Below are 26,339 nucleotides of genomic sequence, written 5' to 3'. Positions count from 1 at the left end.
GTACTGAGGCAGGAACTGGTTACGTGCAGAGGCTGCCAGAGGAGCACCAGGGTACAGGATCATGTGAGGATCACCATAACCCCAGAGACTGTGACCCTAGTCAGCAGGAACTCCACACCAGCACAGAAGGAAAGGAAGTAGTACCCGTGCATCCCAGTGGGGTGCAAGCTCCCCTTTACCTAAACCTCCCTGGTCCCCAGAGTCCACTTACCATGTTCACCTCCCTCCCAATCCCCAGCCTGCCATGCGTGAGCCAGGCCCCCAGGTCATGAACCATCTGCAAGCTAGGCTGTTCAGAGCCCAGGTGGGGAAGGGAAACCCTTCCCAGCGGAAAGTCCCGCCAGCCCTGGCCCAGGGCCCCTCAACACCCTCAGGGAGGAGGGGAGGGCTGGGGTGGAAGAAGTGCCTATAAGAGCAGCCCCAGGCCTCGCTGTTCTCTATGGCTTTTTATTCCTATGTGATTCTACTGCTCACTCATATAGGGATTGGAGCCGTGGCGCACGGCGGGGACAGCCAGCGGAGGGCTCTGACACTGAGCAAGGGAGCCCAAAGGGAGGCAGGACAGTGGCACCTCCCTCTCTCAACCCAGGCTGCTGGCCAGGCCAAGGCAGTCATTCCTCTATTCCCACTTGCCTCTTCTCCCACCAGCGGTCATGGGAAGGGGTGTGGGCCACTGGACCTCATCACTGGCTGGACCCACCATCCCAGTGCTGAGACCCCCACTGAAGGGCTAACATCAGGGTCTGGACTTGGTCCCCAGAGGAGTGGCTGAAGGAACTGGGGATGTTCAGCCTAGGACAAGGGCTGTCACAAGGAAACAGCACTGGGGGGTGGGACAAACTTCAGCTCAACCAGAAGTGCAGTATGTGGCTAAGGGCTGTCCAAAGACAGAAGGGACATCCATCTAACGAGGCCTATAAGCTGAGGCTGGAGAGGCCATGGTGACGGTGCCATGGTGGAGTCATGGTTGGGTGGGTGGCTGGTCATCACAGATTGCAGTCTTTAGGCCTGTCCTCCCTGGGGTCTCTGCTCACACACATCAAAGCTCTCAGGAGCCAGGCTCAACCCTCACACGCTCCAGAGAGACAGGCACAGGCACCCATTATGTGAGGCACACCCTGCATGTACTCAGTCCAGCAGAGGGGCGTTAAGAGTCCTGCCAGGCCCTGGCACTATGGCTGCAGCCATACCACACTCCTCTCCCAGCGGCTCCCCTGTGAGGCCTCACTCTGAGGGAAGGTGCACGGAGAACCCATGTCATGGTCCTATTTATTTTCAGACGTTCTCGCTTCACAGAAAGAAACAGGGTGAGGGGCTCAAGAGAGAGGCTGCCCAAGGGAGAAGCATGGGAACAGTGAACTGGCCAAGGGGCTTGTCCTTGTCCTCAGGGGTACCTGCTGCCATGCAGAAAGTAGGGGTAGGGGGGAGGCCCCATCTGCTAGTCTGGCTGGAAGGGAATAGACATAGAGCAGAGGCCCTGAGTGGGAGGTGACAGCTAACCAAACAGCCAAGGCCAAGGAGAGGAGGGGCCCTAAGGCTTAGTGAGGCCCTGAGGACCAACCTTGCTCTGCCATCTGACCTTGCCCTTGTAGGCCTCCTCTGAACTCTCAAAATGTGACCTATGCCATCACCGAGGCCGCAGGAACAAGAGGTGGGTGTCCATGACATTGGTACCTGTCATCCCTGTGTGCAGCAGGTGTGCCCCACCCTGGAGGCGGCAGAAAAAGGTATGTGAGTCATTGTGGGCTAGGAAGGTGGCCATGTCCAGGCCCTCAGCTGCAGCCTGGCTGGCAAGCTCAGGTGTGACCCAGGCCCCAGCAGCCTCTGTGGGCCCATCCTGCCCATCAGTGCCACCGCTCAAAAACAGCACATCTATTTGCCCCAGCGGCCACCTTCTCAACTCTGCTCCAACACGCAGGGCCAGTTCCTGGTTCCGGCCACCCCTGCCAGAGCCCTGCAGCTGCACTGTGGGCTCACCACCAGCCAGCAGGCAGACTGGGCCCCTTCCCCGTGCCATGGTCTCCAGAGCCTCCTCCAGCTGCAGGTCTGGGATCTGAAGCTCAGCTGCCAGCTCATGGAGCTGCGCATCTTCCTCCACAGAAGCCCCAGCCGTGGATGGGGTGAGGCGGGTTCTAGCCACATGGGCCAGCAGCCCGTAGAACTGGGCCATACTTTTTACATCACCCTGCATGGCTGCACTCAGCACCACAGCCTGGTAGCCCAGTGCCTCAGCCTGCCGCTGGGCCTCAGCTAGTGCCAGCACATTGGAGCCAATGATCACATTCAGGACATGGCCACAGGTGCGTGGCCCATGGGGGTCAGAGTCGGCCCGAGACAGCACAGTCTTCACGGAACGTGGCAGGGCTGCACGGAGGCCGTAGCGATTGAGGATATGCAGGCAATCTTGCACACTGTGGGAACTGGCCACAGTGGGGCCGCTGGCAATCACCTCCACAGGGTCCCCCACCACATCTGACAGGATGAGGCTCACCACCTAGGGAAGAGCCACCACACAAGGCTCAGGCCCCCTTCCTCCTCCCCTCAGAGCCCATAAGGACAAACTGCTCCTTTGGTATCCACACACCCTCCCCCTAACTCAGTGCATTTCCTTACCCATGGTTAACTCCTCTCACGTGGGCTTGCAAAACACCTGGTCATGCAGGCACCTCCTCCCCATCTCTGGCACCCCTCCCATGATGTCACCCAGCCAGCCCCATAGTCTTTCACACCATGCCCCTGCCAATCTGTATGCTGTTCTAGGCTTTCACATCCCTGGCACATGTGGATCTGGCTCCACCAACCCAAGGCTGCCTGGGGAAGAAGTGACTCATACCTGCGCAGGGTAGGCGGCCTGAGCCAGCCCCCCACCCTTGAGCTGGGACAGGGCCTTCCGAATGGTGTTCAACTCCTGGATGGTGGCTCCACGGGCTGCCAGCAGTCTGGTGAGTGTCTGCTTCTCCTCCAGTGTGACAGGTGGGATGGGGGCAGGCAGCAGAGCTGACCCCCCACCTGCAGAGACAATGAGGGTATCAGGCAGAGGGACTATCCCAACCCAGGGAACCAGGCGAGCAGGGGTGACAAGTCCACATTAGAAAAGGGGGGTTGGAAAGGTGGGGTTAGGGTGCCCCCGTGTGGATATGCAATATGTATACAGTCACCACATCCTGGCCGCTGGAGGTTGTCCCCTGCCTTGGGGTACCCCAGGTCCCAGGAGGCACTGGAAGAACTAATTACTTAAGAGAATAGAACAGGAGGCAGGGCAGGGGGCACACAATGGAAGATTAAGGAGAAGACTCCTTGAGGTCTGAAAGCCTAGCTCTAGGTAACATCAGTACAGACAACAGCAACAGCAGTGACATTTTCCAAGGACTCTATGGATGTGCCAGGCCCTGCATTAGGTGCTCCCCGTGCACCCTCTCACTGACACCCAAAAGGTCAGTTCAGGGGGAGGACTCCACAGCTCAGGGGAGGACAGACGACTAGTCCAAGGCAACCCGGGAGTCACCATCCAGGCTCCTTACCACCTCCCTTGCTCCTAACTTCACCCTGTGACCCTGGGGGCTCAGATCTGATTTCTCAAAGACCTGATATTGGGTGCACCCCCCACCAACTGTCTTGGGCCAATGTGGTATTAAACCTGAGATCAGCACGAGCAGCAGGTCATCAGCTGTGAGTCCCTCAGCCAGTTGCCGGATGGCCAGCGCAGCCCGCAGTGCATCGCGGTCCGGGAGGTTGTCCTCCGCACCCTCGAATACTTGGACACGGCTATGTGGCTTCAGCAGCATCTCCCTGGGGAGGGAAAGGTCAGCGTGCAAGAGATGGGGTGGGCTCCTCTCCTCCCACCTCATCTCTCAACTTTACAGGTGAGGAGGGCATGAACGAAGATGCCCACTGACACGCATCCTGGGGCCAGGCCAGACCCAGGAGAAAAGGGAAGCAGGTGGGGAAAGGAGGCCTGATTCAGCCTGGGTCTGGGCCCAAGTTTCCCTCCAGATAGACAGCAGGAGGCAGCCCCCCATGGCTCCTTACTGCTTGCCGGCGCGCTCCATGGCAGCACGGATCCCCTTGGGAATGCTGATCACGCCCTGCACAAGATGCTGGCCCAGTAGTTCCTCAGCGGCAGCTGCCATGCCCATCACAGCCTTGCCAAAGCCCACCAGGTAGACGTTTTGCCTCAGCTGAAAGCTCCGGTCCCGCACCTTCAGCTGTCTGCCACTAGGGTCCAAGGATAGTGCCCGGTGCAGCATGGGGCCCGGCAGCACTGCACCCACAGCACTCTCAAACAGCTGCCAGGCCTGCTCTGCCAAGGCCATGCTGCTGGCCAGCCGGGCCACTGAGCCCCGCCAGAGGAGTGGATGCAAGGGGGCTCGGGCCAAGCGGGGCAGGACCTGCAGGGCTGCAGCCATGCCCCACCGCTCTCAGCACTGCCTGGCACCCATGGCTGCCTAGAGGGAAAAAGCACAACTGAGGCCCTTGCAAGGCAAAAGACAGGAGGTCCCCCACGGCCAGTGGACCCCACAGCTGCTGCTACAAGAAGGAGCCATCTGATAGCCCCAGGAGACTTCCTGAAGCCCACAGCTGCAGGATCTCACTCATCCTTGGATACCAGCCCTGCCACCCAGCCATGTCCTCCTCTTCTGCAGACCACATGCCGGCCCTCTGGATACTCTGCCTTAAGTCCAAAGTTCCTATTAGCTGGGCCCTCCTCCTAGGTCATCCCTTTGGCTGTGAGTTAATCATTGACAGAGGGAGTAATTTCTACCAGTGGGCTCCCATCCCACCCCTTTTCCACCCCCTGCACTTCTGAGCTCTTACCCAGGGGCAACGCCCCTTTCTGGCACTCCTTCCTTGCCTTTTTACTACCTCTGCTGCCAGGAGTCTGTTGATTGTCCCACCAACTGACCCCGAGCCCACTGACCTCCAGCCTACTCTACTTTATCTCATAAGACTGGGATTAGGAGGCTGGGAAGTCAGGGTCTATAGGAGGCTGCAGGTTTATCAGGTCAAGCCCAGAGCATATCCTCAGGGCAAGCAATCTGAGGAATCCCAGTATTCAGGCCAGTTCAGCAAGAGGTTTAGTTTCAAATCAGGAGTGAGGGCAAAGTCTGGCTCATGGTGGAACCTTAGGAAAGTCCCCAGGCACCATGTGAGGCCATGTGCCATGAAGCCCAATTGCAGGACAGAAAAGGATGCCCTTCTACCCACATAGCTGGCCAGACCCAACCCTGCCAAGAACACCCCTTCTAGTTCCAAGATAACAAAAACAAGTCCTAGATCACACCACCCACAGTGGTGAGAGCCCAAGAGCTGAAGTAGGCAAAGGCCAGGCTCCCATAACTGAGCCCAGATAGCCATTTTCCCCACTGGGCAGAGTAAAAGCTAAAGAAGCCTTGGGGTGAAGGTCAGGAAGCTGTAGAGGGGTATAGGAACAACAAAGACCCAAAGAGCTCATCTGTACTACATATGTACTATTGCATCTACTTTAATAAATGCCTACCATAAATGCTGCAAGCTGACTTCATCAGCAAGTATGGACTGAGCGGGGTAAGGAGGCTGGGAATTGAGCTTCCAGCTGTATCTACTACAGGTTTTCTGAGTGGCTGGGACACATCCATTTCTCTCACTGGGCCTCATCCACAAAATGAGACACAAGGTGAGATTAACACTACACTCTCCCCTTAACACCCTCAGGCTCTCTGATACTGTCCACTGCAACACAGATCTCAAATACCGGTTTATCCCACACCCAAATGTGGTGGTTACTTCTAGACTCTGACCATTTTGTCTGCCTAGTCTCAGCTCTCCCGTAAGAGAAGACAGCCATGCTTGACTTCTGTTGTGAAACGGAACACAGAGGGCATCGTCATGGGGATTCCGAAAATGGGTCCAGTTATGGCCAGGGGGACCCCTGGAGCTTGCCCATTAGGCTTGGAGCTAAAAGCATCTTAGCAACTAAGACAGCCGGTCTTTATAGCCTGGGTGAAATCTGTATTTATTTCCCAGATGGACAAGAGCCTAGAAGATCCCAGTCTTGCCACTGGGTATGAGCAGAGGACAGGGGACGCTCAATGCCAAGGCTGCCAGAGAAAATACAGGACGTCCTGTTAAATTTGAATTTCAGAAAAACAAGTAATTTTTAAAGTATAAATATGTGCATACAATGTTTAGGACTTAACAATTATTCATCGTTTATCTTAACTCAAATTTAACTGGACACGGCCGGGCGCAGTGGCTCAGGCCTGTAATCCCAGCACTCTGGAAGGCTGAGGCGGGCGCATCACCTAAGGTGTGGAATTACAGACCAGCCTGACCAGCATGGTAAAACCCCGTCTCTACTAAAAATACAAAAATTAGCCAGGTGTGGTGGGCGCCTGTAATCCAGCTACTCAGGAGACTGAGGCACGCGACTCATTTGAACCGGGGAGGCGGAGGTTGCAGTAAGCCGAGATCGCGCCACTGCACTCCAGCCTGGGTGACAGAGTGAGACTCTGTCTCAAAAAAAAAAAATTAACTGGACTCTCTGCATTTTTATTTGCTAAGTCCTCCAATTCTATACAAGACATGGTCTCTCCGAAACTCCGGAAGGATCCAAAGCAAAACACGGAAACAGGAAGACTACCGGCCTTGACTCCTCCCCGCTATTAAAGGGGGCTGGCACCATTTCCGGTTTCCCGCAGTCAGCAGGGGGCTGGAAGTGACGTCATCCTCAGGTAGGGCCTTCGCGAGGCAAACCGCTGCCGCGTAATGCCCGGTGATACGAGAAAGAAGGGCCTGCTGCCACCAAGACCCTTCGTCGCCCAGCCCAGGGATTGCTTCTGAAGGTCATGCGCGCCCTGCCGGCGCAGACTTACCAGCCCACAGCTCCGGGCCACGGCGCCCAGCACTGGAGACCGGAAGTACTCGCGGGTGGGCGGAGCGGAATCCGGAAGTGTGGGTGGGTGGATCGGCGCTGGCGGCTGCGAGCTCTGGCTGAAGCTGGGGTCTGGAAGGGAGAGTTTAGGATATTGACTCCTTGCTAGCCACCAACAGACCTGGAAGGAGTCACCTTCAGTCCTCATTTTCTTAATCTCTACATTGAGGGTAATAATCCCCGCCTCACTGATTGCAGATTTTTTTTTTCGAGACGGGGGTCTCACTCTGTCGCCCAGACTGGAGTGCAGAGGCGCGGTCTCGGCCCAGTGCAACCTCCGCCTCCCGGATTCAAGCGATTCTCATGCTTCAGCCTCCCGAATAGCTGGGATTACAGGCATGTGCCACCACGCCGGGCTAATTTTTGTATTTTTTAGTAGAGACCAGCTTTCGCCATGTTGGCCTCTCTCGTCTCGAACGCCTAACCTCAATCGATCCACCCACCTCAGCCTCCCAAAGTGATGGGATTACACACTTGAGCCGCCGCGCCTGGCCTCTCCCTTCCTTTACCTTGTACGATCAGTCAGCAGATACACCCTGAGGACTGGGCTGAGCAAACGAACTGAGAATCACTACTTACCCACAACTAACCCCTTCTGGAGCCAGATTAAGTAATTCTCGCTCCTCTCCATGGTTTTTATTTCACAACTTATTAGTGTTCTCCCCTCTCCCACCATGGGCCACCAAATACAGCTCTGACCTAGCAAGAGTTCCATTCCGCTATCCTCAAGCACATAAGCTGCATGTAAAAGCGAATGACTCTGGACCTTCCTCACTGTCCCTGCTCTCATGCTGGGCCCACCCTGAGCTGGCTGGATGCCTTCCCACATTCATAAGATGAGTCCTCATCAGACTCCAAGAACACAAAACAGTTCACTGTTTTTACTGATGTTTTCTTATGGAGATAGAGGAGAGAGTTGCATCACAAATCACATACTTGATTTCCTAACGATTTTATTGAAACATGTTTCTTGGCAGGGCCCAGTGTTTCACGCCTGTAATACCAACACTTGGGGGGGCCAAGGTGGGCGGATCGCTTGAGCCTAGAAATCCGAGACCAGCCTGAGAACATGGCAAAACTCTTATCTCTACCAAAAAAAAAAAAAAAAAGAGCCGGGTGTGGTGGCATGCTCTTGTAGTCCCAGCTACTCGGGAGGCTGAGGTGGGAGGATCTCCTGAGCATGGGAGGTAGAGGCTACAGTGAACCTTGATCATGCCACTGCACTCCAGCCTGGTCCCATGTCTCAAAAAAAACCAACCAACAAACAAAAACACATTTCTTTCTCCTATTTTTGAGGTGGTGTCTTGCTCTGTCACCCAGGCTGGAGTGCAATGGCACAATCTTGGCTCACTGTCACTATACTCCAGCCTGGGCACAATCTCGGCTCACTGCAACCTCCGTCTCCCAGATTCAAGCGATTCTCCTGCCTCAGCCCCCCAAATAGCTGGGACTACAGGCACCCGCCACCACGCCCAGCTAATTTTTGTATTTTCAGTAGAGATGGGGTTTCACCATGTTGGCCAGGCTGGTCTCGAACTCCTGACCTTGTGATCCACCCACCTTGGCCTCCCAAAGTGCTAGGATTACAGGTGTATAAACAATTACAGGCGCCCGGCCAATATAAACAATCCACCTTTCCCCACGCTGGGGAACACTAATTGCCACTGCTTGGTGTCTGTGTTTCCCTGATGGCTGCCCTCACACTTTATGCTTGAATAAATTCTTTTAACTGGATCTCGAACCTTTTGATGATTTTTAGGTTGACATTAGAAATGTGTTTTTGGGCCAGGCGCAGTGGCTCATCCCTGCAATCTCAGTACTTTGGGAGGTTGAGGCAGCTGGGATCATTTGAGGTCAGGAGTTGGAGACCAGTCTGACCAATATGGTGAAACCCCATCTCTACTAAAAATACAAAAATTAGCTGGGCATGGGCCAGGCGCAGTGGCTCACACCTGTAATCCTAGCACTCTGGGAGGCTAAGGCGGGTGGATCACCTGAAGTCAGGAGTTCAAGACCAGCCTGGTCAGCATAGCAAAACTCCGTCTCTACTAAAAATACAAAAATTAGCCAGGCATGGTGGTATGTGCCTGTAATTCCAGCTACTGGGGGCGCTGAGGCTGGGAGGCTGAGGCAGGAGGATCGCTTGAACCTGGGAGGGTGCAGTGAACCGAGATTGCGCCACTGCACTCCAGCCTGGGTGACTCCGTCTCCAAAAAAAAAAAAAAAAAAAAAAAAGATTGTTTATATAGGCAAAAACGGGTGCTGACCGGAATTACATTTTCCAAAAAAAGCTAACATAAATACAAGATTTGATTGGCTACCATTTATTATACTCGAAGGAGTTTGCTTAACATTCTATTGTAAAGAGACAACAATCACAAGGGTCTCTATCTCCCACATCATCTAGTCTAAGTTTGAATGAAGAATAGGGAGCCTGGTTAATATATAACATTTCAATATAAAGGTCAGGAAGCAGCAGTCATGGATCAGAGAAGAAAAAAAAAGCAATGCCTGCTCAGTTTCCAGGGTTTAACTTTTCTCCTTCACATTATAAATTGAGAATGTCCTGAAATTTTCTTTTCTTTTCACACCCCCTACCTGCTCCCTTTGGCAGTTGCTACATCTCTCTGTAGGTCTCCAAACCATGCTGTGCTCTTGTCATGAACCTTTACCCTCCCCTGGCCCCCACTTGAGATCTCTCCCTGGATTTTTCTTTTTCATATATATATATATATATATATATTTTTTTTTTTTTTTTTTTTTTTTTGCGATAGGGTCTCACTCTGTCACCCAGGTTGGAGTTCAGTGGCATGATCTTGGATCATTGCAACCTCCACCTCCCAGGCTCAAGTGATCTTCCCACCTCAGTCTCCCAAGTAGCTGGGACCACAGACATGAACCACCATACCCAGCTAATTTTTTGTATTTTTTGTAGACAGGTGGTTTTGCCATGTTGCCCAGGCTGGTCTCAAACTTCTGAGCTTAAGCCATCCACCTGCCTCCGTCTCCCAAATTGCTGGGATTACAGGCGTGAGCCACCACACCCGTCCTTCTCCCTGGATTTTTCCTTTTAAAATATGAAATTGTGTATTCCTTCTCCTAAATGATTTCCCACCACATCATCAAAACAAAGGCATCCTCAGGTGGAATTGCTCTCTTTAATGCGGGAGAGGTTGTAAATACTGAAAATTTTATTGTTTTTCCTTGGTTATAGTCGGCTGTCTTCATCCATCCATGCATTTATTACTTCTTCAGACATAATTCAAGAATTTCCTGAGTGCCTTCTGTGTGGGCCAAATGCTGTAGCTGCTGGGATAGGTAAGAAGTGGTACTTTTAATTTTAATTTTTTTTTTTGAGAGACAAAGTCTCGCACTGTCGACCAGGCTGGAGGACAGTGGTGATTACAGCTCACTGTATCCTCAACCTCCTGAGTTGTAGCAATCCTCCTGCCTCAGCCTCTCAAGTAGCTGGGACTACGGGTGCACACCACCATGCCTGGCTAATGTTTTGGAGAGACAGGGTCTTGCTTTGTTGCCCAAGCTGGTCTCAAACTCCTGGACTCAAGCAGTTCTCCTGCCCCAGCCTCTGAAAGTGCTGGGACTATAGGCGTGAGCCACTGTGCCCAGCCTGGGCTTGCAGGGTTGCTCCGTGGGAGGGAAGGTCAGCTGTGTTGGAGGCAGGGTAGAATGGAGCTGTGTCCTGTGTAAGGGCTCTGAAACACCTTAAAGCTGGGAGGCCGAGACGGGCAGATCACTTGAGGTCAGGAGTTCGAGACCAGCCTGGCCAACACGGCAAAATCCCGTTTCTACTAAAAATACAAAAAAAAAAAAAAATAGCCGGACGTGGTGTCATGCACCTGTAATCCCAGCTACTCAGGAGGCTGAGGTGGGAGAATTGCTTGAACCCAGGAGGTAGAGGTTGCAGTGAGCCGGGATCACACCACTGCACTCCAGCCTGGGCCACAAAGTGAGACTCTGTCTAAAATAAATAAATAAATAAATAAAATAGGCCGGGCGCGGTGGCTCACACCTGTAATCCCAGCACTTTGGGAGGCCGAGGCGGGCGGATCAAGAGGTCAGGAGATCGAGACCATCCTGGCTAACACGGTGAAACCCCGTCTCTACTAAAAATACAAAAAAATTAGCCAAGCGTGGTGGCGGGCGCCTGTAGTCCCAGCTAAAGGGGGGCTGAGGCAGGAGAATGGCATGAACCCGGGGGGCGGAGCTTGCAGTGAGCAGAGATCGCGCCACTGCACTCCAGCCTGGGCAACAGAGCGAGACTCCGGCTCAATAAATAAATAAATAAATAAATAAATAAAAAGGAAACACCTTAAAGCTATTTTTCTTGGAAGGAGGAGTTGGGTAGAGTAAAACAAAGCACCAGGAAGCAGTTCAGTTATGACTAGGCAAGTCCCTGATGAGAGGCCACTAAAACTGTGTATGTTGGATTGTTTGGGAAAGTTTTTAAGCCTTTGGAAACAGTGCTGTAGTTTTAGAGACAGAGGCCTTGGCCCTGAGACTCTAGGCAGGTCCTCCTGGCTCTGAGCAGTCAAGGCTTATCTGGGAAGATTCCATCCTTTCCTTCCAGACTAAGAAGGCATTGTTTCCTAACAGTGGTCTTTGTTAAATGTGAATGATTGCTTGTCCTTTGCCCTGGAAACAGAACACAAGCTTTCCAGTGCTGAAGCAGAGTGTGAATTCAGACTTTAGGGCTTACTGGCTAAGTGACCCTGAGAAAGTTAACCTTTCAGAACTTCAGAGTCTTCATCACAATATATTTCCAGTGCATGTAGAGAGACTCACTGTTGTTGCTGTACTAGTCCTGGGTTGAGCCAGCTTCATGGGTGTGACCTGTGCAGTCAGAAGGATGCTGCACTTGGTTTAATAGTGTTGGAACCGAACTGTCGATTCCCTCCTGGGCAGGGGTCGCCGCGAAGGATCACCGACACGAGATTCACAGCAGAGAGTTATTTATTACTAGCGCGCTAGGGTCCCAAGCTCTAAGTTGGCCTTGGGACCCCGACTGCTTGTTACAGGCTGTTTATATAGGCAAACACAAGTTTAAACACAGCTTAGGGCGCGAAATTCAAACAAAGCTTTAGGCGCGTGGTAATTGGGTCTGTCTATGGCCTGAGCAAGGTGTCTTGTTTTAATTGGTTAGAGCAGGACCTTATGAGGTTTTTTTCCTGGAGTTGTTGATTCCAGGAACTTTGAGGCAGGGTGGGACCCCCGGAATTGGCAGGGTGGGACCCCATGAGGTTGTTTCCCGGAATTGGCAGGGTGGGACCCTATCAGGGTGGGACCTTATCCAGAGCCACCTGGTGTTAATTTTTTTAAGTTCTTTTTTTATGAGGCCTAGTTTCTAAGTTTTATGCGGCCTAGTTTTATTCCCTCCTTTTTTTGTGTCAGAGGCTCAATCTTGAGCCTCTTCTTCAGTCCTGAGGGTCTGGTATTGTTGGGTCAGAACCATAGCATGTACTATGTTTAATCTATTTTTAATAAGGGTGAGTAAGCGGTTGAGTATGCATGGCCTGAAAGTCAGGATGAGCGTGAGCAGGATGAGGGGTCCTAAGATGGTGGAGATTAGGGTGCTAAGCCAAGGGGATTGGTTGTACCAATTTTTAAACTAACTTTGTTGAGATTTTTTCTTTTTTTTTCTCTTGTCTAATTTTTTTCTTAGTTTTGCCATAGAATCTTTAACTATTCCTGAATGATCTGCATAAAAACAACATTGCTCTTTCAGGGCTGCACAGAGCCTGCCCTCTTTCAGAAAGACAATTTCTAGTCCTTGTCGGTTTTGTAATATAACTTCAGACAGAGAAGTCAAGGACTCTTCAAGTTTTGTGATAGATTGTTCTATGGCTCTAAGGTCTTCATCTATGGCTACTTTAAGTTGTTGCAGATGATGGTTACCATGCACTAGGGCTGCTGTCCTGGTTTTAACTTTAGCCGCTACCTTAATTCCTAACATGTCGGTGAGGGTGAGGGAGATTAAAGGCGGGGAGGTGCTTTGAGGAGCTTTTAGTTGGGGCTTCTCTGATATGGAAACCGGGGGCTTCCTAGCTTCTAATAAAACCTGGTTTGGCCTTACTGCAACAGGGGCAGTGTCTGGATTGACTAATAGTCTGATTTGGAGGGGAATTTTAGGCGGGTTGTGCTGGTATAAATAGAGACCTTATATTAACCTTGTTGTTATTTATCTGTTATCAGATTTTGCCGCATCTTCAAACTTGATGCGAACCAGGTTGCAATTTTCCGAATATTGGGTTGTGGTACAGGGCTGGACAAAGGACATGGTTATATACCAAGGTTTTGTGGCCTATTTTTACTTTCCATTATTAGTAGTTACACAGGACCAGCTTTTGCAATATAAGTGAGTCAGATTTTCACAAGTTTTTCTTATTTGTCCTGTCCTGAATCCGGGACAGGCATAAAACCTGTTCCGGCTGATGGACACCTTTCTAGCCTGTCCTTTCCATTCTTGTCCATCCTGAGGAGTCCTTAATAGGACTCCTGTGGGACCAGTAAACCGGGGGCCTGTATTTTTTATCTTTCCTGCTATTTTTTTTTTTTAGGTTGAAATAGAGGTCTGGAAACCAAGTCTTTATAGGAGCATTCTCGGAGGTCTTATTTAAGACCTCTTGATTATTAAAATTAATTATCTGTCAGGTCAGGCTAAATGGCCAGTGGGGGTTAGCGTCAAAAACTACACTAGAGACGGTGCAGGGAAGAAGGGCAAACAATAAGCAAGGAGTTAGATACGAGAGAGTTTTATCTTGAGCGGGTCCGCGGAGCGTCGGAGTTTCCATGTCTTAAGTGGTGTTGGTCCGGACGTCTCTGGAGCAGCCTTGGCGTGGGATGCGTGGATCCAAGTGGAGATTCCGTCAACCTTTATGGCTGTGGGCGTGGTCAGGAGAACAATGTAGGGTCCTTTCCACCGAGGCTCTAGTCCTTGAGTGCGGTGCCGTCTAACGTAGACAGAGTCTCCCACCTGGAAGGGGTGACTGGTCTGTGGATGTCCTGGTTGGTACAGTTCTGCCAAGGGGGCCCAGATTTGGGCCTGTACTGCTTGGAGTCCTTTTAGCCGAGCCTGTAGGTCAGTTTTAGGATCGGAGGGGGAGAAGGAGTTAAGCAAGGTTGACAAAGGGGGAGGTCCTCCGTAGAGGATTTCATATGGAGTGAGCCTAAAACGGTTAGGCGTATTTCGGGCCCTTAACAGAGCTAAGGATAGGAGGCGTCTTTAATCTTTTAAACCAGTCTCTAAGGTTAATTTAGTAAGGGTCTCTTTTATTGTTCTATTTATTCTTTCTACCTGTCCTGAGCTCTGGGGTTTATAGGCACAATGTAATTTCCAATTAATCCCCAATATCCTGGCGAGCCCTTGACTTACCTGAGAAACGGAGGCCGGCCCGTTATCTGACCTAATTACCTTGGGAAGTCTGAATCTAGGAAAGATTTCTTCTAGAATTTTCTTGGCTACTATGTGTGCCGTTTCTTGCCGGGTGGGGTAGGCTTCTACCCATCCTGAAAAGATATCTATAAACACTAATAAGTACTTATATCCAGCATAGTGAGGTTTTACTTCAGTGAAGTCTATTTCCCAATAGACTCCTGGGCGATTACCACGAGTTCGTGTCCTTTCTGGCACTCGGGTAGCCCTAGCATTTACCTGCTGACAGACCTTACAGGCAGATGTCACTTGTTCTACGAGGGTACTTGCCTTTGGGATTAGAAAGTTAGTTTTTTTCAATCAGTAATTTTAGCTTTTTGACTACTCAAGTGTGTCCAGGCATGCATCTGCTGGATCATTGCCAGGGCCTCCTTTTGGGGAAGGACTATTTTTCCTCCTTTTTCTCAGTTTTTAGTGTCTTTGTTCTCTATAGCCCCTATGGCTTTTGCTTCTTCCTGGTCTCCCGGGGTTTAAGTATGTTTAATAGTTATGTGGCTGGTTTCGTCAGGTTCTGTGGCTAGGGTTAGTACTTCCGCCATGGCGGCTTGCCTGGCCACTTGGTCGGCCTGTCTGTTTCTTACTGCGACTGGATCTTGTCCTTTTTGATGCCCGGGGCAGTGAATTATAGCCACTTCTTGAGGAAGAAAAAGGGCTTTTAATAAGGCAATTATTTCAACTTTTTTCTTGATTTCCTTTCCTTCTGAGGTTAGGAGACCTCTTCTTTCATAGATACTTCCATGAGTATGAGCCGTTGCAAAGGCATACCGGCTATCAGTATAAATGTTAGCTTTCTTTCCCTTGGACAGCTCTAGGGCCTTGGTTAGTGCTATTAACTCAGCCTTCTGTGTAGACGTGCCAGGAGGTAGTGATTGTGCTTAAATGGTGGTGTGGCCATTTACTACCGCCGCTCCCGCCCTCCGGGTACCTGAGTCAAGGTAATTGCTGCCGTCTGTGTACCAGGTGTGATCCGCGTCTGGGAGTTCTTGGTCTTTAAGGTCTTCCTGTGTTCCATGGGTCTCAGCCAGTACTTGCCGACAATCGTGTGGGCTTGGTTGGTCTTCTGGTACCGGCAGCAGCGTAGCAGGGTTTAGGGTGACCGGAGGGCCAAACTGGACGTGGTCCGTGTCCAGTAGGAGGGCCTGGTAGTGGGTTAGGCGTGCGTTGGTTATCCACCGGTCCGGGGGCTGCCGCACTATGGCCTCTAGAGCATGTGGGGTAATAATAGTTAGTGGCTGCCCAAGGGTTAACTTAGCAGAGTCCTTGACCAGCATAGCGGTGGCTGCCATGATGCGAAGACACGGGGGCCAGCCAGCCGCCTCCGCTTCTCTCCCTCTCTCCCTGGTCCTTTTTCTCTCACAACTGCCGCCAGGATTTTTGTTAAATGCTTATTCTTCACTCGGTCCTTACGATCCTCTTGCTCCATCTGTTCCTTCGCTAACCTGGCTTCCCTTTCCTCAGGGGTTTCTCTCTTATTATACACTTTTTCTGCCTCCTTAACCAATTCCTGTAATCCATAGGTTTGGATGCCATCTAGTCTTTGGAGTTTTCCTTTGATATCTAATGCAGCTTGGTCTATGAATGCCATAGCTACGGTAGCCTTATGTTCTAGGGCCTCTGGGTCTAATGGGGTATACATTTGGAACCCTTCCAGAAGCCTTTCCATGAAGGCTGCCGGGCTTTCATCCCTTTCCTGAGTTATGGTCCTTACCTTGGCCAAATTTGTGGGGCGCTTTCCTGCCTTTTTGAGACCCGCCAACAGAGCCTGGCGATAGATTTGGAGACTCTCCTTACCTGGTGCCGTTTCATAGTCCCAGTCTGGGCGGGTGAGGGGAAATCCCTCGTCTATTTTATTGGGAAGTTGGGTTGGGAGGCCTCCTGGTCCTGGCACATTTTTCCGGGCCTCCAGGAGGACTTGCTGCCTTTCTTCAGTGGTTAGGAGGACCTGCAAGAGTTGCTGGCAATCATCCCAAGTGGGCTGGTGAGTGAGGAGAATGGATTTTATTAACGAGGTTAGGGCCTGGGGGTCTTGGGAAAAGGAAGGGTTATGGGTTTTCTAGTTGTAGAGGTCAGAGGCAGAGAAGGGCCAGTACTGGACCGTGCGATTGACGGTACGGAGGGGAAAAAGGGAGGATTGCCAAGTGGAAGGGCCATCTGGGTCCTCAGTCCACCGCAAGCGGAGACGAGGAGGTGTCGGTGGCGGCGTCCGAGGGGTGAGTTTGGGCGGGGCTGGAGAAGGAGACGGGGTGGAGGGAGGGGCCGAGGGAGAAGTTGGAGAAAGGGTAGGGGCCGAGGCGGTAGAGGAAAGAGCTGGGGACAAGACAGGGGACAAGGGTGAAGCGTAAGGTGGAGGTCTCAGAAGGGGGTTTTGAGGTGGAGGAGGCAGGGGGTCAAGAAGGAGGAGATCCCTCTGGGGTTCATCTGGGAGGACTGGCTTATGCGGGTCCGGTTTCTGATTTTTTTGGGGCTTCTAAGGCAAGAAGGGTAGACTGGGGTGGGGAAGGGGAATGGAGGAAGGGTTTCACCCAAGAGGGAGGGTTTCGGACCAGATCCTCCCAAGTAATTATGTAGGCCACCTGGTCTGGGTGTTCGTGTGGCCCAGGATCTATCACTGTTGCTTTAACCTGTAAGATAATTGGGAGGTCAAATGTTCCGTCCCGGGGCCACCCAACATGGAGGGTAGGCCACTCGGACGAGCAGAATTTTCGCCATCGTCCCTTACGGACTTCTATGGAGAGGTTGTGGGCTCGAGCCCGAGCGTCAGGGAAGTGAGTCAGGGTCAGAGACAAAGGAGTCGTCAACGTCTGTCTTATTTCGTCCACGTATAACAAGGACAAAACGAAAGTAACAAAAACAAAGACCAGACAAGTAAGGAGAAGCCGCGCGGCCAGAGAGTGGCGCCACAAGATCATAAAATACTCAGACGGCAGGGGCGACCTGCCTACAGATTTAAGGAGGCTGACTGAGTCGTCAGCCTTCTCCTAGACTACCGCCAGGGCGTCCCCCGGGGCGTAAGTGGGAAGGTGCCGGACACGTCTGTCCCCCTTCCCCACTTAATTCAGAAGGAGTACTCCCTAGAGTTCAGAGTTAGCCGGCAAGACAGACAGAACAAAACGAAAGTACCTGGTAGGTCCGTTCAGTCAGCAGTCCGTGGCCCGGGCCAGATGGGTCTCCGCCGGATGGGTCGGGGGTCCTCGGACGACCCCACTTCCCGGCCAATGCACCAAATGTTGGAACCGAACTGTCGATTCCCTCCTGGGCAGGGGTCGCCGCGAAGGATCACCAACACGAGATTCACAGCAGAGAGTTATTTATTACTAGCGCGCTAGGGTCCCAAGCTCTAAGTTGGCCTTGGGACCCCGACTGCTTGTTACAGGCTGTTTATATAGGCAAACACAAGTTTAAACACAGCTTAGGGCGCGAAATTCAAACAAAGCTTTAGGCGCGTGGTAATTGGGTCTGTCTATGGCCTGAGCAAGGTGTCTTGTTCTAATTGGTTAGAGCAGGACCTTATGAGGTTTTTTTCCTGGAGTTGTTGATTCCGGGAACTTTGAGGCAGGGTGGGACCCCCGGAATTGGCAGGGTGGAACCCCATGAAGTTGTTTCCCGGAATTAGCAGGGTGGAACCCTATCAGGGTAAAACCCTATCAGGGTAGAACCTTATCCAAAGCCACCTGGTGTTAATTTTTTTAAGTTCTTTTTTATAAGGCCTAGTTTCTAAGTTTTATGCGGCCTAGTTTTAATAGTCTGTTGTTGCCGGGCGCGGTGGCTCACGCCTGTAATCCCAGCACTTTGGGAGGCCGAGGCGGGCGGATCACAAGGTCAGGAGATCGAGACCACGGTGAAACCCCGTCTCTACTAAAAATACAAAAAATTAGCCGGGCGCGGTGGCGGGCGCCTGTAGTCCCAGCTACTCAGGAGGCTGAGGCAGGAGAATGGCGTAAACCCAGGAGGCGGAGCTTGCAATGAGCCGAGATCGCGCCACTGCACTCCAGCCTGGGCGACAGAGCGAGACTCCGTCTCACAAAAACAAAACAAAACAAAACAAAACAAACAAACAAACAAAAAAAAGTCTGTTGTTGCCATCTTAAGATTCTTAGCAATTTTTTAACACGGGGCCCCACAAATTGGGTAGTTGGTCCTGCTGCCAGGGAAAGATACCCTCTTTTTATCCAGGCCCCTTGCTCGGAGTCTCAGGACCTCTCTGAGGAATTCCAGTAAAAGTGGACATACATTAGTAACTACATTTATTATTTCTAGTAATATTCATGTATATCCCACACGATTTTCCATGCACACACTTATATTTTCTCTAAATAAAAATGGCTTACTTCATCCTTGTAATATTTATTTTTTCTTTTTCTTTTTTTTTTTTTGAGACAGAGTCTCACTCTGTCGCCCAGGCTGGAGTGCGATCTCAGCTCTGCAACCTCTGCCTCCCAGGTTCAAGCAATTCTTCTGCCTCAGCCTCCCGAGTAGCTGGGACTACAGGCGCACACCACCATGCTTGGCTAATTTTTGTATTTTATGGTAGAGACGTGGTTTCACCACGTTGCCCAAGCTGGTCTTGAACTCCTGACCTCAAGTGATTCACCCACCTTGGCCTCCCAGAGTGCTGGGATTACAGGCGTGAGCCACTGTGCCTGGCCCTTATCTGAGGAATTTAGAAAGGAGCAAAGACCACCTGGTGACCATCCAACAGGCCATCCAGAGGCAAAACTCCTCATCTGGGGAAATTAGAAGTAATTAAACTTCCCTAGTATCTAAAGTGGGGATCTGGTTCCACGCCTCTTTCAACTTTTATAAGTAACTAAAATTTCTAGGCATCTCTGTAATGCCATGCTGAAACTCATTTTACAACCCTAAGCTCCGGCCTGAAGGTCCATAAATGCACCTAAGGAAGATCCACCAAGGCCCTCAATCCTCTCGCGGGGGTGCCCCGCTGCACTCTTCTGCAGCCTTCTTTCTAAGAAATTTTCCTTTTTCAAACCTATACTGTTGTCATTAAATTCCTTTTGCCAGCCTGTGAGGCGACCACTTCCCGGTGCTGGAGCTCAGACACCTCACTAGGCATTTTGTGTTCCAGTGTTCTGCTTTTCATCTTTGGCAATGAAGCGCATGCGCACACACGCGCGCACGCGCGCAACTGTCCCAAAGAAGAGAGTCACCTGATTCTAGTTATTGCAAGGGCTGTGTAAGCTCACACACACACACACACACACGCAACTGTCCCAAAGAAGAGAATCACCTGATTCTAGTTATTCCAAGGGTTATGTGAGAAGTTAGTCTATCTCTAGAGAAGCCCTGCTGCTGGGCACTGGAGCTCAGAAATTTATCTCAAAGAATTAGGATTCATAAGGAGCTCTCTGTTTTGGAAAGAGGATACATTGTTTAGGACAGTTTCCATTTTCAATTGTGTAGCATGAAACAGAAAAATTTAATAAATGGGCCAGTCAAGTATCTGGAATCCTTTGGATAAATTAATTTATTCAATTAATCCATACTGAGCTCTGGCTGGGCTCTGGACAAAATGGGAAGCAAAATTACTTTACAACCATATAATAGAATACTATGTAGCCATTCAAAATGATTGTATCGATATTTATTGACCTGGAATATGTTCATAGTATGGGTAAAGTTATAAACAATATATTATGAACCCATTAAAAATGTATTTCAGGGACTGGCTGGGTGTGGTGGCTCACGCCTGTAATCCCAGCACTTCGGGAGGCTGAGGCAGGCAGATCACCTGAGGTCAGGAGTTCAAGACCAGCCAGGCCAACATGATAAAACCTCATCTGTACTAAAAATATAAAAATTAGCTGGGCATGGTAGCGGGCACCAATAGAAGGCTGAGGCAGGACAATCACTTGAACCCACGAGGTGGAAGTTACAATGAGCTGACAGCATGCCACTGCACTCCAGCCTGGGTGACAGAGCAGAAAAAATAAATACATAAATAAATAAATGAAAAAATCAGAAAGGTTCTACATCAAAATGGTAAATTTTATGTTATATATATTTCACTATAATAACAGACTGTAACGGTGGCTATCTCTGGATCCTACGTTTTTATTATTTGTATTTTTTAGTTTTTTTGCAATGAATATGTGACAAGCAAAATGACTACAAATAAAAGGAAATATAAAAAATTAAGTCTGATGCTCTTTTAAAGGCCATCTGATTCACTCCTGACTGCAGCTTTCTCTCCATCCACCCATCCAGATCTGGAGCCGGCTTTCTGGGTCACTTTTTAAAGTCCATCTCTTCTTTTTTTTTTTTTTTTTTTTTTTTTTGAGACGGAGTCTTGCTCTGTTGCCCAGTGCAGTGGTATGATCTCGGCTTACTACAACCTCTGCCTCCTGGGTTCAAGCAATTCTCCTGCCTCAGCCTCCCAAGGAGCTGGGATTACAGGTGCCCACCACTGTGCCCAGCAAATTTTTGTATTTTTAGTAGAGACAGGATTTCACCATTTTGGCCAGGCTGGTTTCGAACTCCCGACCTTGTGATCCACCCACCTCGGCCCCCCAAAGTGCCACCACACCTGGCCTAAAGTCCATCCTTTAAGGCAACCATGCTGTTGGGCTGGAAGCCAGGAGAGCCCCACTATAATAGGGCAGGGAGCCAGGCTAGGAATTGGAAACAGTAAGAATGTGAAACAGGATGAGCATTTGAAGACCCTCTTAAAAATGAAAAAAAAAAAAAAAAAAAAAAGACTGCATTACAAAAATAATGCAGAAAGGCAAGTCTTGGGAGGAAGGTTTGGTCTTAACGGTGAAATCTGGAAAAGGTATAGGAAGTACAATACTTGAAAGATACCCTGAAAAGATTTCTTTTGGCCGGCAACATTCAGTAGATTACAGCTGTTTCTGTGGTTATTTTTGTAGATTAACATGGACCAAAATACGGCATCATCTTACTGGGTGCGTTCACTTCCCGACAGTTCCAGAACATGGCACTCGATCTGTCCTTGTTGCCTTCTAAACTATTCGAAGCAGACTCTGTATCAGCCTTTCTAGCTTCTGAAATAAAGGCACAGGAATTACAGGGAAGCAGAGTGAGTGATCTGGGGCGTGGAGGGTTTTTCTTCCATTGCTGTGCAGTTTGGAAAGTTGCCATCTATTCAGGTTTCACTCAAACCGGCTTTTTCCAGACCCCAGAACAAATTGTAAACAGAAGCTCTGCTCTTTGTCAGGAGGCAATTATACCCCAGACTTAGCCAGGAACTTGCCCTCTTCCCTTAGAGAACAACTTCTCTTTATGTATAAGGATCCTGGCTCTCCTTTTACCCAGGGGGTTGGGATACAGCCTCTAAGTTCTTTCTAGAAAGACCCCAGCTGTCCCAGGGTTTCCATTTTGTTTTTTACCATTGCACAGGTCTCTGGATATCACACCTTCCTAATAGCGACTGAAATGTCTCATAGCCTTTCCTTGTTTTTGTTTCTCTTTAGCTAAAGAAAGCAAAAATAAATAATCCCCATCTCCACTGTTGGAAACCCCAGGCTTTTTAACCTTTGGAGGAGCTTCACACAAGATAGAGATCTGTGAAGCTACATAGGTTGGCACTGAGTTTAACCCTTTGCCCATAAAGTTAAGGTTAGGAAGCTTGGTTCCTATTTTCTGTTCAAATACTGTTTTCCTTTGTTAGAGATAAACTTCTTTTAAGGCAAAGAATCACTTATATGATAGAACCTTTAGAATAATCCTGTTGACTACAAACAGGATAGTGCAACTCTTCCATATCTTGAATGTGGTGGTGATTGCATGACTGTGTTATGGGTGTTAGAACATAAAACTAGCCACTAAAAAGGCTAATTTTTGGAGGGAGACCGTCTGTTCTGTCGCCCAGGCTGGAATGCAGTGGCACGATTTCGGCTCACTGCAGCCTCTCCCTTTCTCAATTCTCGTGCCTCAGCCGCGCCATCATGCCCGGCTAATTTTTTGTATTTTAGAAGAGATGGGGTTTTGTCATGTTGGCCAGGCTGGTCTCAAACTCCTGAGCTCAAGCGATCATCCTGCCTCGGCCTCCCAAAGAGGTGGGTTGGAAAGGCGTGAGCCACCGCGCCCGGCCCAAGGCGGCTGATTTTTACTGTACCTAAAGTCTACCTCGATTAAGAACACCAGGCCGGGTGCGGGTGGCGGGCGGACTGCCTGAGGTCAGGAGTTCGAGACCAGCCTGGCCAACATGGTGAAACCCCGTCTCTTCTAAAAATACAAAATTAGCAGGCGTGGTGGCGCGCGCCTGTAATCCCAGTTGCACGGGAGGCTGAGGCAGGAGAATACCTTGAACCCGGGAGGCGGGGGTTGTGGTGAGCCGAGATAGCGCAACTGAGCGACAAAGCGAGAGACTCCATCTCAAAAAAAAAAAAAAAAAAAAAAAGAGGTCGAAGCTGTCTAAGCGGGCGCTGCGGTGGACTAGCGGTCAAGCCTGCCCGCGAGCGGCTCACCTGATTCGCCCCCAAAACCGGCCTCCAGCGGCGTACTCGACCCTGCAGTACCCCCTCCCACGCGGCTTGTGGTCGGGAAGCCTGCAGGAGGCGCCAGAGCCTTCGCAGGGGTTGCAGTCTAGCGCAAGGGCCCTCAGCTCCCAAGGCACCCGCAACCTTCCGACCCCCGGAGAAAGCCCCGCGCGTCTGAGCCCCTCCCTGCCACCGGCCAGCCCTGCCACTACACTCAGCCGCGGCCGCGCTGACGTCACCACCCCCACTCCCGGCCTCGCGAGGCCGTTCCCGCCCCGCCCCCTTTCCCGGCGTGCGCCGCGGCTAAGGCTCCTCGCCCTCAGCTTCTGCCTGTCGCCCCAAAATGGCGGACACAATGAGCCGGCGAGGCGCCGGTTGTCCGTGAGGTGGCTGTGAAGACGAACAGACGGCGAGGCTCCGCAGTTCAGGCAGAAGACCCTCGTCCAAGCAGGAGGAAGAGGAGGAGGCGGCCCAACTGTTGGCCGACTTCCCTCTAGCCGCCGGCGCGGCGCCCGCCCCGCCTGGGTTGGCCCCTCGGCAGCCCGCCCGTTCGCCACCGGGCCCCGCCCCGGTCCTGCGCCGCTGCCTTCCTCAGCCGCCGCCATGAAGCTGACCGATAGCGTGCTGCGGAGCTTCCGCGTCGCTAAGGTGTTCCGCGAAAACTCGGACAAGATTAACTGCTTCGATTTCAGCCCCAACGGCGAGACGGTCATCTCGAGTAGCGACGACGACTCCATCGTGCTCTATGACTGCCAGGAGGGCAAGTGAGTGCGGCGGAGGCCCTGGGCCCAAGTCTCAGTGCCTCCCTCCCTCCGGTGGCCCAGCACTGGTCCCTCGGCCCGCCCTCCGTCCCAACTTCAGCCCCCGGCCTATTTTGCACGCGTTCCTGCCAGGGCCGCCTCCACCCCGCAGCAGTCCAGGAGACCTTTTATTTTTTCTTCTTAAAAAAAATTACGATAGTCATAATTTTATAATAGCATTCTTATTTGTATGTTTTCGGTCTCCTTTGAGCGCTATGCATCGCTTGCCAAACCCCACCTTGACCTTGACCTTTAAACGCCCGGTCCGCCCACCGTGGGCCCAGCAGGTAGCGCTTTCAGCTTCTCAGGCTGTCAGAGGTGCTGGTCTGCTCCGGCCTCGACGCAGGACTGCAGGGGCTGCTCTCCTGGCTCCTTCGGCAGCGTCAGCTCGCTCTTCTGCCCTCTCCGCTGTGACCTCGATTCCGCCCTGGCACTCCGCCCATCCCCTGCCCCTCAGCTTCCCGCGGCCTTTCTGCCGTCAGACAGCGTGGGTTGCAGTTCTTAGCTGTCAGGATTTATTTGTTGTGCCTCTTTGAGCCCCCTTGCTTTTTCTTCGTGCTCGTAGCCTTTCTCTTATTCTTTCAAACTCGGTGCCCACGTTCATAAGTGAACTTTTCAGCAACATCTAAAACTTCTTTTTGCCACACACAAACGAACTTGGTCTTCCCATCCTGACCTGAATGTGAGCTTCCGTTAAAACAAAGCAAGCATCGTAGAACAATTTCAGGTTTCCTTTCATACTTTTTTTTTCTATTACACTTTTTGGTCCTCTTTGAATTCCAATTCTGATCATGAAACTTTTATGTTGCCACAAGTCATCTGGAGACCCACCATACCTGCATCTTTTCGCAAAATCTAAGCACAGCACTTTGACTTTTCCCCTGGGGGTCCTTGTCAGCCCCCTCACCGCACGTCTGTGGACTTGCAGCTCCTTGGAGCCAAAACTAGTTTAGATTAAATTTGTTTTACCCTTAGCCACCTTCCCCAAGAAGGCTTGCTGATGTTTGGTTTAATTCGGTGACCTCTGGTTTTGTCAGACTTGATTTTGTTACCTAGTAACAGATACTATTATTATTATTGTGAGGTCTTGGGTTTTTTCCTACCTTCTCCAGCTGTTCCTTTTGCCTTTTTTTTTTTTTTTTTTTTAAACTGGTGTCTTTCTTTTGGAACGTATCTCTTCATTTGTGAATTTGATTATCTGAAATAATGCTAGTTTGGACTGAGCTATAATGGTATCCCCCCTAATTTTTTTCCCACTGGGACTGTGAGAAATTATTACATAACCGGCTCTGGATCTGCCTGCAGTATGTGGCAGAGTGGTCTGCAGTGGTGGTCTTAAGGAAGAGGGAATTGTTAGCTGAACAAATACTTAGTTATTTGAGTCAGTGTTACTCCTTGAGTAGATAGATTTCTGTCCTGGTCTGGTCACTTGAATCAGTTTAGAAGAGGAAGTAACACTTAAAGGTGTGGTAGTAGGGTCGGCATTGTGGGGTCCTGGAGGAGTAATTTGAAGCTGGCTTGCATGAAATGTTTAGTGCTTTTGCACAGATTAGAACCTCTTCCCAGAACCTCAGGATGGAGATATATATCCTCATTTAAAGAAAATGAAGGTTGTGATAGCCTTTCTTTGCAGTTTGTCCCCAAATTTGGCATAATTTTGATTTGGGAAGGATGACCTTGACGTGAAGTCCTGTCATTTTTTTTTTTCCTTGTGTTTTTGGGACAGAGTCTCCCTCTGTTGCCCAGGCTGGAGTGCAATGGCATGATCTTGGCTCACTGCAACCTCTGCCTCCCGGGTTAAAGCGATTCTCCTGCCTCAGCTTCACAAGTAGCTGAGATTACAGGCGCCTGCCACCATGCCCTGCTAATTTTTGTATTTTTAGTAGAGACGGGTTTCACCATGTTGACCAGGCAGGTCTTGAACTCCTGACCTCAAGTGATCCACCCGCCTCGGCCTCCCAGAGTGCTAGGATTACAGGCATGACGTGCTGCGCCTGGCCAAATCCTGTCTTGTTAAAAGTAAAATGCTAGTTTTGTGACATAAGGCAGTTTATTCACTCACATAGCATTTTTTACATAATTGCAAATGAACAGAAAGTTACAACAATGTTTCAGATAACTCCCATATGATTCAGTAACTGGTTACATTTTCTGCATTTGCTTCATCACTGTAGGTAAATATTTATATGTACTGTGTGCCTCCCCCCACCCTTAGAGTTGGAGGTGTCAAGCCCTTTTATCTCTAAACACTTCAACATGGACTTCCTTTCATCTTTCTTTTTCTTTCCTCTTTTTTTTTTTTTTTTTTGAGATAGAGTCTCGCTTGGCCGCCCAGGCTGGAGTGCAGTGGCGTGATCTTGGCTCACTGCAACCTCCAGCTCCTGGGTTCAAGCGATTCTCCTGCTTCAGCCTCCTGAGTAGCTGGGATTACAGGTGTGTGTCACCAAGCCCGGCTAATTTTTGTGTTTTTAGTAGAGACAGGGTTTCACCATGTTGGTCAGGCTGGTCTCGAACTCCTGACCTCGTGATCTGCCCTCCTCGGCCTCCCAAAGTGCTGGGATTACAGGTGTGAGCCACCACACCTGGCTCAACATGGATTTTCTAAGCACAAAGACATTCTTACATAACCAGAGATCCAAATTAGGAAATTTAGTATTGATACAATACTACAGGGCATGCTCTTTTGAGTTTTCTTTGATCAATTAATTGTGACCTTGTTTTGT

At 50.4% G+C, this 26,339-nt stretch overlaps 4 protein-coding genes across 4 annotated transcripts in view; 2 read left to right on the top strand and 2 right to left on the bottom strand.

The window, feature by feature from the left end:
• RPL29 (ribosomal protein L29) overlaps positions 1-26,339 on the top strand; it is a 344,283-nt gene that overhangs the window by 33,504 nt on the left and 284,440 nt on the right. The window lies entirely within an intron of this gene.
• On the bottom strand, positions 1,449-6,909 carry GLYCTK (glycerate kinase). Its single transcript, XM_050780860.1, has 5 exons — positions 6,852-6,909; positions 4,030-4,445; positions 3,638-3,789; positions 2,834-3,009; positions 1,449-2,494 (listed from the first exon to the last, which is right to left on the bottom strand). The coding sequence occupies exons 2-5, from the start codon at positions 4,404-4,406 to the stop codon at positions 1,628-1,630; spliced, it is 1,572 nt and encodes a 523-aa protein (XP_050636817.1). The 5' UTR covers positions 4,407-4,445; positions 6,852-6,909; the 3' UTR covers positions 1,449-1,627.
• Positions 14,196-23,421, bottom strand: LOC126948986 (uncharacterized). The gene is made up of 5 exons (XM_050781411.1): positions 23,221-23,421; positions 22,805-23,098; positions 17,481-17,612; positions 15,286-16,335; positions 14,196-14,446 (listed from the first exon to the last, which is right to left on the bottom strand). Exons 1-4 carry the CDS (start codon positions 23,419-23,421, stop codon positions 15,604-15,606), a joined length of 1,359 nt encoding a protein of 452 aa, XP_050637368.1. The 3' UTR covers positions 14,196-14,446; positions 15,286-15,603.
• The window catches only part of WDR82 (WD repeat domain 82), a 24,717-nt gene continuing 21,491 nt past the window's right edge, over positions 23,114-26,339 (top strand). The window contains exon 1 of the mRNA XM_050780970.1: positions 23,114-23,580. Coding sequence (XP_050636927.1) covers positions 23,420-23,580 — 161 coding nt within the window. The 5' untranslated portion in view covers positions 23,114-23,419. The remainder of the gene's footprint in view (positions 23,581-26,339) is intronic.

Source organism: Macaca thibetana, chromosome 2 (genome assembly GCF_024542745.1).
Source record: "Macaca thibetana thibetana isolate TM-01 chromosome 2, ASM2454274v1, whole genome shotgun sequence".
Taxonomy (NCBI): domain Eukaryota; kingdom Metazoa; phylum Chordata; class Mammalia; order Primates; family Cercopithecidae; genus Macaca; species Macaca thibetana.
The sequence above is the reverse complement of the archived record's forward strand: the minus strand, read 5'-3'. Positions and strand labels throughout refer to the sequence as shown.